General features: G+C 35.1%; 2 protein-coding genes across 2 annotated transcripts; both read right to left on the reverse strand.

The window, feature by feature from the left end:
• Positions 1-701: 701 nt before the first annotated feature.
• LOC133294658 (uncharacterized) lies at positions 702-1,778 on the reverse strand. Its single transcript, XM_061493372.1, has one exon. The coding sequence runs from the start codon at positions 1,776-1,778 to the stop codon at positions 702-704; it is 1,077 nt and encodes a 358-aa protein (XP_061349356.1).
• A 3,568-nt stretch (positions 1,779-5,346) lies between these two features.
• Positions 5,347-12,865, reverse strand: LOC133294661 (protein NUCLEOLAR COMPLEX ASSOCIATED 4). Its single transcript, XM_061493374.1, has 14 exons — positions 12,387-12,865; positions 12,216-12,289; positions 11,957-12,018; positions 11,736-11,787; positions 11,233-11,333; positions 10,957-11,033; positions 10,650-10,751; positions 9,835-9,893; positions 9,578-9,752; positions 8,818-8,991; positions 6,744-6,900; positions 6,199-6,256; positions 5,950-6,055; positions 5,347-5,810 (listed from the first exon to the last, which is right to left on the reverse strand). Exons 1-14 carry the CDS (start codon positions 12,846-12,848, stop codon positions 5,628-5,630), a joined length of 1,842 nt encoding a protein of 613 aa, XP_061349358.1. The 5' UTR covers positions 12,849-12,865; the 3' UTR covers positions 5,347-5,627.
• Between the last annotated feature and the right edge of the window lie 1,842 nt (positions 12,866-14,707).

Raw genomic sequence — 14,707 nt, forward strand, 5'->3', positions numbered from 1 at the left:
ATTCGTTGATATGTTGCTCCTGAATTTTTCAGCCCAAAGGGCATCACATTATAACAGTAATTTGCCTTTTCTGCGATGAAAGCAGTTTTCTCCTGATCCTCAAGGTGCAGTGGAATTTGGTTATATCCCGAATAAGCGTCCATGAAGGATAGCATTCGGAACCCGGAGGAATTATCAACCAACTGGTCGATGTTGGGCATTGGGTATGCATTCTTAGGGCACACCTTATTTAGGTCAGTGTAATCTTTGCATACCCTCCACTTTCCATTTGGCTTCTTCACCATGACTACGTTTGACAACCAGGTTGTGTATTGTATTTCCCTGATGAATCCGGCCTCTAGAAGTTCTTTCACGTGATCCTCGAGCTCCTGCCGACGCTCTGAGCCGAGCTTCCTCTTCTTCTGCGCCACTGGTTTTGAGCCGGGATATACAGCTAACCTGTGACAGCAAAATTCTGGATCCACCCCTGGAATATCTGAAGATTTCCAAGCAAAGACGTCATTATAACTCCTCAAATAGGAGGCCAGCTGGGCTTTTTCCTCATCCGTCAACCCCTTTCCTATCTTCGTTGTTTGTCCTGGTGCTCCCACAGTTACCTCCTCTAACTCTCCGTCGGGTTCCGGCCTTGGCATCTGTGTTTCATCCCTCATATCCAATTCCATCATATTAACCGAGCTCCGCTTCGAAGATTGGTAACCACTCTACTTAGTCGTAGCTACGTCTTTGGGATCTTGGTCCACCATCCGTACAGATCTGAAATAACAATCTCGAGACTCCTTCTGGTCCCCAGCTATGGTAAGCACCGTACCCTGCTTACCAATCATTTTTAACTTTTGATGCTTGGTTGAGACTAGCATGTCCCACGCATGAATTGTAGGTCTTCCCAAAATCACATTGTATTCTGATGGAAAGTAGGCTACAATGAACCTCACCCTCTCGGATTTGTATGCCTCCTTAGTCCCCAATGTTAATCTGAGATCAATATACCCCTTAGGAGTAGTGTTATGGCCATTAAACGCAATTAAAGCCGTGTTGCAAGCCTTCAAATCTTCTTCGTCTAAATTCATCTTTTTAAATGCGTGCCATAAAATTATATCGGCACAACTCCCATTGTCCAGAAAAATCTTCCTAACTCTGCAATTGACCAATGTTCCTGTAATCACCAGCCCATCAACATGTCCTGGCACTACATCCTCGAGCTCCTTCTTTGTGAAGTATAACAGCGGCTGCTCTGATTCTTCTTCCTGCTTGAACTTGGGGCGCTCTCGAGTTGAAAGCACCTCACACAAATATTTACGTCGGGCATTCATTGTGTCGCCACCACTGCCAAAAGCTCCACTGATCACGTTGCACTCGAACTCCGGCTCTTGGAATTCGTCATCTTCTTTAGTCGGCTTCTTACCTCGTCCTTCCTCTTTAAACTTATTTTCCTTGGGCGGGCTTCCGAGCCGCCCTCCTCTCCTCTTCCTATTTCTCCATCCCTGCGTACAGATGAAATACTGCCGCAACTTCCCCTCTCTAATGTACTTCTCAATTACATCTTTAAGGTCCCAACATTCATCTGTTGTATTACCCGGACCGTCGTGAAATGCGCAGTACCGGGTTCGATCCAAACCAGCCTGGTTTTGTAAAGGCCGAGGTCGCTCGACTTTCTTCATGTCGGTGAACGCGACCTCGCGCCATATTTGCGACCGAGAAGAGTTCAGGGGGGCATATTTATCAAACCTTCCCTTGGCCTGCTGCCTATCATCCTGCCGTTTTCCTCGAAGGTCATTCATCCGTCGGCCCCCGAGCTCAGAAGGATTGGCCCCCTATCAAACCTTCCCTTCCCAAATTTGTTTCTTTCTTTCCTCACTTTGTGCGTCTAACTCAGAAGGATTGGCCCAATTTTTCTTTATTCTTTTTGCTGGGAGAAATAGCACCAATTGGCCCTGAAACATAAAAAATCAGCCCATTAGCACTCAAAATCAGAATCCTTCGTTTCAATGCAATATTTGGGATTTTTATTAACAAAAGATATCCTTTTCATTCCCATTTTAACATCAAATCACATGTTCAAAGTCACAAATCATGGACTTATTATACAGCTTGTTGCACACATTCAAGTGCTATTTTACCTATCCTTCTTTTTAGTTTTGTTTGTGTTGTGAGCTTGGGAAATCGATCGAAGCAAATATTCACTGAGTTCTTTGTTGTAAAGTTAGTATGAGAAGTTTACAAAAAAAAAAAAAAAAAAAAATTAGTATGAGAAAAACCAACTTGAAAGTTCATACCTAATAACATATATGCAACTGAGATTTGAGAAGATACTAAACAAAAATTTATTTAATATTGTAGTTATTTCTTATTTACTCCTACTACAATAAGGGATAGTCTATCCTACTATATACTCATCTTAAGGTCGCATTTCAACCTCTATCTGCATACACCCTTGCTGGTGGCAATGCTTTTGACGACAACAGCTTGAATAAGAAGCGAATAACTTGCTCCATGACTCAAACTATCACTTCCACCAGAACGATGGTCAATGGAATCAACCATTGTAACTCGGGTTGGCAAAACGGGTCAATCCGGTCCGACCCAACCCGACCCAATCCAACCCGCATTTTACCCGGAAAAAACGAGTCAGATTAGGGTTGGCTTGAAAAAAAAAGAGCCAAAAAATTCGACTCGAGTCGGGTTAAGGTTGGCTCGCGGGTTGACTCAAAAATATGGCTCGTGGGTTGATTTGAAAAAATAGCTCGCGAGTTGGTTCGAAATCGCGGGTTGACTCAAAAATTGCTCGCGGGTTGGCTCATTTTCAGCCTATTTAAATGATTCTGTAGTATTAATGCACTAGCTATGTGGCTTCCATTAGCTTAAATAAAGGGTTACAAAATGAGAAATAAAAGCAAAATATTTTAGTTTCGAATTTTCTTCACAACAAATTTGCATCAACATCAAGAAATAATCTGAACCACTTGCTGTTATATTTGAACCAAACAGAGCCAACACAACCTAACAATATAAAAATGGCAAAGATGTGAGAAGATTAGGGACTTAGGTTTAGAGAAGGAAGATAAATGTTGACAGCATGTGTGGGTTTTGCCTATTTTTGTATATTATATTTTGTATTTTTTTATAAATAAAAAAACTCAACCCGCGAGCTGGCTCGTTTGACTCGCGGGTTGGCTCGTTTTTTCACGAGCTGGCTCGGGTCGGGTTGACAGTTCATTTTTGCCAACCCAACCCGGCTCATTTTTGGCGGGTTACAAGCCAACTCGACCGGTTGGCTCGTTTTTGCCAACCCTAATTCTAACCCCATCTTTGATTTACTTATATTTAATAGCTCATACATATAATAAATTAGAGATGTTTGATATATATAGGACTAACGGTTAATATTAAAAGTGTAACTTACATTAATATAAAATCATTCGGATTGATTATTATATTTACCTAAAAAGATGAATTGTTTTTAAGCTCTTAAATTAATAATTATTATTTGGATTTACTAATTTTTCCTAACATAATATTTTAAGGTTCGGGAAAAAAATGCATGGCATTTTTTAAAAATTCATATTATAGGACAAATAAGATTCTCAAAAACATCAGTTTTTTTTTTTTTTCTCATAATTAAAATTATATTGTTTTTGATTACCAAAAAATTATACTGTTTTGACTTTTGAGATTGTAAATGAGACAATAAACACTTTTCCGTGTTATTTATTTTTGTATTTCAATATTAACTGCATTACGTAAGCATGTGGATGTATGATAATTTCTTAAGACGTAACATTTCATATTTTGAATAAATTATATGCTGATAAATTTTTATGTGATTTGAATGTAACTTTTACACAAAAATATTGTGGCGATTATGAGTTAGGAAGTACGAATATAAACATATGACATGATATAATATTATGAAAAACTAAATGATGGTAGCTCAGTTAGTGTGTGAGAGCTGAGTATGTGGGGTGAGAACATGTGTTTGATTCTCCAGTATTATCTTTTGGAGGAATTTAAAATCCTAATCCTGAATTTACCTCGAGCAGGATTGTTTCTCGTGGAGGATATCCGTGGTGCATCCAAAAAAAAATATTATGACAAAATTTAAAATTTATTTGACTTTATATAGTTAACTTATGAGTTATAAAATTAATGGGAAAAATGTGTATCATTTTAAAGTATGTAAAGTTATGTCAGTGAGAGAAAGAGATAGACAAAGGAAAAGAGAGAGTGGACAAAAAAAAAAGTGTGGATCTCATCTCTTTGTAAGAGTGAAATGATATAAATTGTGTTATTTAAAAGGACAAACATTTTTCCAAAATTAATATGGTATAATTTTATGAATCCCAAACGAGAATAAAGCAATCAAAGTTTCATAAGTCAACTTCAATAGTTGAAAGCACAAATTATTTAGCTCGTTATTATAGTATTCAACCTGTATTGTTATTAAAATGAAAGAAAAAATAGTAAGACAGCTGTCGAAAAGTATTCGATTCAATATGTATTAGATATAAGTACGATAATTATTTTGAAGTATTAACGCTTTATAGATTATGAGAGAGCACCAAATAAAAGGAAAATAGGTATTTATAAATGACGTCCACAGCTAATTTTATTTAGGAGAAAAAATAAACAATGTCCAGTCAGGCACACCTACTCACACTACCTAATCTGGAGATTTTGCTATGAATTATTGCTGGTTTCATTTTATTTATTTTTTTATACTCACGCTTCAATGACCTCTGAAAAAAAAAATGGCAATCTTGCTTAAAGACAACAATTCTCTAGTGCTTTTTTTGGCCCGGTATATCCACGGAGTCACTTAAGACATAATTTTTATTATTATTATTATTGTGAAAGAAGGCATAAATTTTAATTAGATTCAACCTTGCGTGTTAACTTTCCAATATCACTGATGATGTGTAGTTATGAGTTATGCTGAAAAGCTCGTTAAATGCTCAACGTACGCCAACAAATTTTTGCTTCCACCATTAACTAAGTAAACTTTGATGACTAAGCATATCATCAACAAATGGCAGATTATATTTACAAACTTTTTTATTTACAAACTATACTATATTCTCCCGAGAGAATACAAACTTTAACAAACTACAATATGTTCTCCCGGGAGAACATAGTGTAATTTGTAAAAAAATTCAAAAAAATTTGTAGACGAATACTGTCCCCATCAACAATTGTATTTTTAATATTACAACTTATGTGATAAAAGACTTAATAATATAAAGTTGGAAAAATCTGTTACCCAACTCAATCTCTACACCAGAATTAAGAAAAATAGGCAGAGACATCTCACGTAAATCTAATGTAAGAAAATTGTGTGAATAAACTATAGTCTAACCTGTAAATCTTACATTTCAATTTAATAAATGAAATGTTAAGCTTATGCACCATAAATAGCCACAAAAAGAATGGGGATAGTTATCCTACATATATAATCATGACTTCAATGAGAAGATTATGGATAAACATGAAATACTCCTTACAACCCCCGTCCCCCCCTCGGTGGCCGGAGGCAGTTTTTTCTTCCTCAAAAGAAAAATATAAAACTAGTAACACCTTCACAGAACACTATTTTCGAGGCTGACAAACATGAATCAATGGCATTCCGTTCGTTGTCATTTCACGGAACTGCATTTATGTTCCGATAAATCTTTAGTAGCATTCTCATTATTGTCAACGATCGTTTCGGGAGTTTCTTCACATTTGAAAGTCCAACCAGCAAAATCAGTCTCTGAAAACAGAGTAGTAGGAGTTGCTTTGTAGAATGCAGGGGGAACCCGCTTTACCCTCCGTGATATCTGCAATGGTGCAAGTTGTCACCAGGTGATACAAGGCAATAAGCAATATGTCCATCTTTCTCTACTTCCTCTTATTATACAAACAATTTATGCACATCATGGGAAGGGAACAAAATCAAGAAAGTAATTATTATATCACCTCTGCTCCAAGTATTGTTGCATATGAACCGGCACTAAAATCACCAACATTAACTTCACTTGTTTTGGCCCTGACTGTCAAATCATTCTCAAGAGACAAAGCAAACCTAAAACCACAAGCAAAAGCGTGTGATATTCAAGGTAGTAAGTTTATCAAAATTCAAAAACAGAAAAAAAAAAAGTTGAAATAAAAAACAGGGAAAGAAGAAAAGGAAAACTAGGAGTCAAACATCAAGATCAAAACACTTGCCGTGAGACAGGCGGACAGTAGTGGTGAAGAATGGTATCAATTTCCCAAAGAGAACTTCCTGCTCCAAGAGATCTTCATTAGCAAAACAAATATAGAAGACTTAAAAAAAATAAAAAATAAATTTGGTCCAGTCATGATTCGCAATTTTCCCCTTATATGATATACCCATTACCCAAAACTCAGACCTATTGCCAATCAAACTTTGATAATATATGATACATTTATGCAAGTTATAAAATCAATGTATAAATGTCATCAAGTTCAGAGTAGCCTGCGGAGATTTTCTTGGTCAACCAAGCAGAAAATCATGGTAATAAAACATCGACAAGAGAAGTACAGGATATGCCTATGTTGACAATTTAAACTACAAGTTATGTCCAAATAGAAACATAATACAAGTGTGTGTGTGTGTGTGTGTGTGATTTACAGAAATTCATAAGAGCAAAAACAACAATGCGGCTTTCTCACTTTCAGAAGGTTTAGTTTAGGGCAGAAAATAGACTTAAGTTAGATTGGACAACAGATAACTTCAAAAAGAAGCTTACTCATAGCGCCTGACTTCTTAGGATTAGTTTCCCCATTGTTAAAATGGTCAATTCCAGGTTTCTGGCAGGGAAGGGCACCAGTCTTGGCATTATCCAAGGTTGCAGCATTTCCGTCATCTGTTCTATGATCATCTTCCCCTTCATCAACACCATCTTCCTGCCCATATATAGAAATTATCAGCCCAATCCAAACAGAAAGAGAGCAGTTCATCTTTTACACTGCAACAGACATATCCTACCATTTTTCCCACAAGGAACAAATTGTACAATTTGACATGCGATCACAAACACCAAACTTTAGAAGAAAGGGATAAAAAAGAGAAGAAAAAAGGTTCCTAGTTAGTTTCTTGACTAGTACAATTCCACTACTGCAAAGTCCACTCCAAATATTAAACAAAAGAAGCAGCTATATGCTAATAAAAAAGTTCAGTCCACCAAGGAAATGTAAAGAACCAATTCAACCCAAAACCTTAGGTTTTGGGTGAAGGCCTTCTTAATGGTTTATATTATTCTCTATCATACCCCCTCACGTAAGAACCCTTTGGGCTTGAAACGTGGATATTGCATAGGCCCAATTTCTTACCTTATCCTTATTTAATTCCACAAGTGGAGGGCGGTAAGGATTGAATTCGTGACCTTATGGTCATTGAAGCTCTAATACCATTTAAAAAACTAATTCAACCCAAAACCTTAAGGTTTTGGGTGAAGGCCTTTTTAATGGTTTTATATTATTCTCTAACAAAACACAGTGCTGAAATTACAAGTGCTAGAGAAAAAGTGAACCCAAAGCATTTATATCCTCATGAGTTCGTAGCCTTAACATATAAAAGAGATCAGGCAGTAGTAATTTATTTAGAAAGTATCTCTTCCAATCCTTATATTTCTCATATCATCATGGTATCGGAGCAACTCCAAGATTCAAACCCTAGCTTCCTTAGACCATCCTTCAACCAAGAATCCAATCTCCTGGGCCCTGGCTCTCCCAAAAGAAAAAAAAATGGGCAAACATAAAATCAGACAATGCCAATCATCTACACTACAGCTCTATCATAAAATTGCAGATCACAGCAGCATGTCATGTGGGATCTACAATACTGTCTAGTCAGATTCTTTTTGTCAACAATATATTAGCAAATATTTAAATTTGCTACTAGTGTGTACTAACGAGCATATTTGACAAACAGAAGGATAAGGAAATGTCATTTTAACTGTAACTGAGTGTTAGCAATTTATGGATTTTGGATTTAGGGAGGCAAGGTTTGACATTCACCAACACTAAAACAAACTTGAAAAAGATAATGAAGAAAAAGTTTAAATATTAAACAATAATGACTGAGGGCAGAAAAGGAGAATCAAGAATAGAAGTAAACAGGGATAATAATGCTGCAAGAAGTAAAAAAGAGAAGCTAGAGAAACTTTTGATGCTTCATCCGAACCTTTGAAAATAACCACATAAGAATCCAAGAGAAAAGTTGGAAAGAGGAGGCAGACAATTATTTTCCTTTTCAATCCTTGACCTTCTTTGGTTTTGCATTCTCATTTAGTATTCTAGTTCTATCTTACAACCCGTGTTGTGCAAAGGCATAAAGATTTGATTATTGATCACAGGGTTATAATCGAGAAAAAAACTGAATATATATTTGTTCAAGCAAGGCCCAAAAATAATCTCAAAGCTGGGCCACCGTAGTCCATTTTGAGTTCTTGGTCACAGCTAATCAATTTTTTACACAGCTCAGCCATTATGGGTTAAGATATAATCCTGCTCACAAGCCCCACAGAGGCAATGAGGCTACAGTTAACATCCATATACTGAACTGCAATAATACTAACTAAGATGAATAGAAAAATAAGTCCTGAACACGCTTGAAATAAAGTGTTTTCTAAATGGAAAAGCTTATAATGTGGCCAACAGACTATGATTTCAAGATCACTGCTCTCTTTCCCTCCCCTGTAATTTTTTCATGTGATCCTTAATAACATCACCAATACTAAAGATACAATCCAGAAACCAAAAGTTATTAATATAATAGACAAAAATAAAAAAAGACAGATGGAAGAAGACTGTATTTTTTACCCGGTGTACCAAACAGTTGATTGAAGGATGTCTACGCAAAATATTATGAATTAGAGCCGTAATGACCAATGCCCCCGAAGGAGGAACTGCAAGCAACAACCTACTCAATTTCTTTGCAAAGGAAGCAGCCAGGTAAGCTGGAAGAAGTGGTGACTTAAGGCAAGAATCAAGAAGCTGTAAATAGCAAATTGCATATTGTCAGAAAACAGCACATGCATAGGATTCGCATACAACAAAAGCATTCTAATCATTGACTTTAATACTTTTTATGTTGGATAATTTGTTATCTTTTCATCATCACTCAATCATGTTCAATACATCGGTTTTCCCATATGAGATATGTAGGAACAAGTTATTTTCCTCTTCCAGGTAGAAAAAGAGTTGTATTTAGCATATTTATGATGTTAACCCAATGACTAATTTGAGGGTGTTCCTTTCCTTATCTGCAGAGTGGTGTAAAATTTGGGATGATTTGTTATTTAGGGATTCTATTCTATATTGGATCATCCTATTACAGTATAGAATAGGGTTATATTATTATGGTGTTTGATTATTGGGTCTATAAATAGTGTAAACATATAGCTGTTTTGCATAATTATATAATATTAGAGGGTGAATTGTTATTCCTTTTAGTTTTTAGTTAGCTTTCGTTGATATCCTGTGTCGCTCAGCAGGATCCCTTAATCCCATGCTATGTATCCTGCTATTCCCTGTTGTTATTTTTACTTGTAAGTGACAAAAATAATTAACTAAGCTTTACCTGGAAAAACCTTGCTCGATGTTTAGCCATGAAGATAGATGGAACTAAGAGGGCATAAAGTTTTTCATAGAAATTTGGGTATTCCAATCCATACTGGGTCATTAGGACATAAAGACTGCTAAGAGCCATCACACTTACTATGCCACCAATGTCATATGATCTAGTTAAGAAATCACTGCACACAATAAAGTAACATGTCAGATTCAACATGTAGTTATCAAAATAAAATGTTAATTTCGTGTAGCATAGATGTTTACCTTAACATGATGGGATTAGACAGATGAGGAATAACTGCTTGATGAAGGTTAACGAGAACCTGCAACAAAAGCCATGAAGTTCAGGAAATCAAAAGGAAAAAAAAGGACCTTTGGAAAAGTATAACAATGTAGGTCCATTCATAAAAAACAAGATCATTAAAACAAGAATGCCATTGATATTTACAATCACCACTATAACAATTACCGTTCACCTTCTCATTTTACATCCATAAAATGAAACCAATCAAAGGGTATAATTAATTAAAGTAACGAATCATGTGATTACCAGGCTTGAAAGTATCTGACTCACAAATATAACTTGTCTTCAATACAAATTTGATCCATATTCTCTCTAATTAAGATTTTCACGTTCCAAATTAGAAGAGAATGTGGCATTGATACTCAACAAGAATGACCAATTACATTGAACTAGAAATCATCTAAATTCCAGAAAAGACAATAGTATCCAGATTCCAGAATCACGACTTCTATTGGTTTAAGAAAGAAATATACTGGCAAGGCTATCAATAACTATTAAAATAAAATGGAGTTGGATGTCCTCATTTCTGGACTGATATTAAAAAGTTAAATCATGACTCCTGTTTATGCAGAGTCATGTACATGTACACACAAAAAAAGGACTCAATATTTGAAGGCCAGGCCAGCCGAAATTCTAAAGACATGGCATACATGTAAGAAAAACTACCACGCCATCATAGTTACAAGCATTATGAAATGTTAAAACATTCATATCATGTTTCAGAATAAAATGTTATAGTAATTTCTAATTTTGAAAGTATACACTTGCAGATTACCTCCTTGTACAAATCAAGAGGAAGTGGCAATCTAAGATACGCAATCCATGCATTAGTAAATTTTAACTTCATCTTCTTGGCAATTTTGGCCGCAGACAATACCTATATGCATAACAACGAAGATAAATGGACATGCAAAAGTGAAAAGCAGAAAAGCAATTACAATAGATTTAATGAGAAGAATAAATTCATTAAGACGAAGAGAAGAATTTACAAGGAAATTGGAGGATAAGTATCCTCAACAATGAATAAAATTAGAAATAACATTGAACTTAGCTATGACTATGAGTATGGAATAATAATTTACATTATTGTTATGCTTATGTCGCTTCAGCTGCTTATCACCAGCATCCACATCTCCAGAAAGCTGCTTATGATCACTTTCTACGGACAGAAATCCAAATTATAAACATACATGTGGATGAGCAAACGGTACTTTATACGAAGTCCTAAGAAAATAAATAGAAGAAAGCACTAAGTAGCTCAATCTATGTATAAAATGTATGCCTACAAAGGATCAAAGTCGATATCTTCATTATGATATATAACTTTTTAGTCTAAAAATAAATTAGCAAACAGCCACCTGATCTGCTCCACATTTCAAAATCAGATATATTATCCAAGTCTTCAAGAGAGGGGACATGTGATATAGTGTAATAAAAATTGCGGATGACACCCTCCATACTGCAAAAGAGTACATTTTCAAGTTATCAATAGAAACAAATCAGTATTTGGTTATTTTAAGTAGATTCATACATCTCCAAGTTTCATGACTAGGACTAAGTCTTCCTGGCAGAAAAAAGTTAAAATTTTAACTTGAACTAGACAACATTGAGTTGCAAAAATATATATATATGCTTATAGCATGTTATGGGATATGGCATGTCATTTTTGTAATTAAAACATCCAATATACAAATTAAAAAATAGATAACCACTACGAAAAGGCACGGTTTATGACCAAAGAACATAATCTTTTGATATTAATGATAGCCAACCAGCTTTGTTGATCCACATCTCTTGACAAAAGGGAGGAAATGGAAAAGAATAGAAGTAGCTTGAAACAGTGACTATAAGTCTTACTAACTTTGAGCTCAATTGACTTTCGTCGGTGCCATCTCCACTTGCAATTGTATCATCTAACAAGGATAAGTAAATGTGTTATCAAATGGATAATACCCAAATAGTTGGAAATTGAAAATAACGCATAAATCTCCAATTCACAATCTTTCACGTTAAAAGTTGGAAGAATAGTGTACTAAAGAAAAAATGGAAGAATAGGAGAAGTAAGCAAAGGAAGAAAAGCACCTGAGGTATCTTTTCCCTCCAAAGTTCTAGCGAGCTTTTTTAGGCTTATGAATGTAAAATAACTGCACCAAGTAACATTATAATTCAGTAAACTAGCTTAAGCCCCATAATTGAAATGAGTTATGTATTCAACACCAAAAACAAAGTAAAATCAGTATTTAAAACCAAAATGTATATTTACTGAGCAAAGAACCATATAAAACAAATGAAATGAAAAAATAGTACGCATAGAAAAACAGTGGCAGCATGATAACCATACCGGACATCAATATACTTGAAATACTTAGATGCAAGTAAATCCACCAAAACTTCAGCAGGACTAGTAGAGTGAACCTGATAGTGTCAATTCAAAATCAAAGAAATCAGAGCGACAAAGTTCTTTTAAAATAAAAATTGGCACAAGGAAAAAAAAACAGCTGGTATAACTCACGATACAATGGAGAAGCCTGTGATATATAGCAGAGTGGAAGTTTCCCCCATTGGCCACCTTCACAAACTCCATTACCGTGTCCAACACGAGTTCCTTGAGAGTTTCATCGGATTGCGGCGAAACGAGAACGTAGATGAGGGACTTGACGAACTCGTCGAACTTGGAACGGAGCCATGTGAGGTAAATCAATTGGGACTGGTCGACGTCGGTGGAGGAGGAGGAGGATGCGGCGGTGGCGGCGGAGGAAGGGAGCTGAGGGAGGAGAGGGAGGAAAAAGGAGTGGAGTGAGAGGAGAGATTCGAGGACATGGTGAGGTGGAGAAGAAGGGGAAACGAACGTGAGGAGAAGAGGGAGGTTGTTGATGTGCGATGCTGATGACAGAAGCTCCTTCCCTAGGGTTTTCAGCTCTGCGACGCCGTATTGCCCCTTCTTCTTCTTCCTTGGAGGAACAACGCACGCCATTGCTCTTCAACTTGAGAGGAGATGCTGCAAAACACACAAAGCAAGGTTTCTCGAGGGTTTTGGATCGAAAATTTGGATGACGTCACCGAAGGTGTTTCGGGCCAAGATATTTAGCTATCGGCCCAATGCTAGGCCCAGTTTAATTTGCATTACCATTAACCGTGTCACGCTTTTTTTTCCCCCCCCTGATAAGTTCGTTGTTTTATAGGCAAAACTTCATTACGGATAGAAAAATACTATTCTCATTTATATCAGATAATTATCTTTTGTCATCTCAATTTGAATATGTCATTTACTTTTTTTCTTTTTCTTTTTTTATCTTTTAATGATAAATCTCACGTGCTTTCTCTATATAACATGAGAGAACTACTCAACGAGAGTAGCATCCCTAATTAATCTTGTCAATGCTTCAAACTCATCGCTTGGATTTTATTTTTAATGGTCTGTTTCTGTTTGGGACTCTCTTTCCAGTTTCCCCAATCAATTTGTAAGATATTTTTAATAACTATATTTAAAATTTGATAATAAAACTGAAATTATCTCTTATTGTTGTGTTCATTTATTTTAGATGGTAGGAAAATAAATGGCTTCGCATTAAACTGAACCAAAAATAATCACAATCCATTTGAAAATGATGTTAAAAATAATTAAATAATATTTGATGATAATATTTCGAAATAATTTTTTTTTTTAAATCTTTAAATAGTATAAAGCAAAATCAGATGTAGGTTGTTTGTGAAATTTCCGGGAATTTGAAATGCAAAGAAAACCTCTATTTGGAATACGCACTCTCAGAAGATCCAATCCAAGTGCAAAAAATTAACAAAGCTATATTCTTGACATTGACAATAGTCAAACACTCAGACTTGAATTTCCATCTTACTTAAAAAGGCTAAGCATGGAGATGTTGCAAAGAACAACGATACTGAGACATTTTACCAGCTCCCAAAAGTACAATGAACTAATTGCCTGTGTAGATAAATCTGCAACCATAACGATTTCTTGTATTTAGGATTTAAATGAGTTGGGTCACATTAAATTTTGTTTTAAATTAGTCATATTTATATAAAAAATACATTGAATTTGAACTTATTAGGCTGATCTAAATTAAATTGTAGATCTGAATTAATTTATATAAAAAATTAAAAGATTTATTCTAAACCTGTTAACTTATTTAAGCCTATGAAATATTCAATATTTATCAAGAATTAGGAAAAATAAATAAAATTGAAAAACTATATACCAAATCCCGTAAAAGTAAGTCTATAGATTGTTTTCTAAATTAATTTTTTTTATGCCTTGCGTATATTTTTTTTTGACACATTTTCATCCCTATTTATATTTAAAGCAATTCATTGAATAACCTCAAAGATAACTTAGTTGGCAATTGAGCTCGGTTTACTTGAATCATGGGTTCAACTCTGACCAAAGCAAATTCTTGAAAAAAAATTGAGGAATTAGTCTTATCCTTCATTTGGAGGCATAGTCCAATACATCCACTCTTCCAATGAAGAGCTAGTATTTAGGGCCGTACTTCGAGGACAAGGTAATCAGAGGAGGTTGAATGTGCATACAGTATACCAAAAAAAAATAACAACTCAAGGAAATGAGATATTGAATCTTATATATGATAAAATAAAATTTAAAATGTTAAGAGTGAAATAATTGTTTATTATTTTTCTTTCATCATATACGTAATTTTGTTGTTGAGAAGTATTTTTTGTGCTTTTTAATATTTTAAAATGTATTTTTGTCAAATGCAGTGTTTAAATTTTATTTTATTTTACTTTATCAATTTCTTTTTTTTAATATATTTTAAATTTTTAAAATTGATGAAAATAATCGGACAACGTTAGGGG

Source organism: Gastrolobium bilobum, unplaced genomic scaffold (assembly GCF_033153095.1).
Source record: "Gastrolobium bilobum isolate Gb01-03AN ecotype WA unplaced genomic scaffold, APGP_CSIRO_Gbil_v1 utg12135, whole genome shotgun sequence".
NCBI lineage: Eukaryota > Viridiplantae > Streptophyta > Magnoliopsida > Fabales > Fabaceae > Gastrolobium > Gastrolobium bilobum.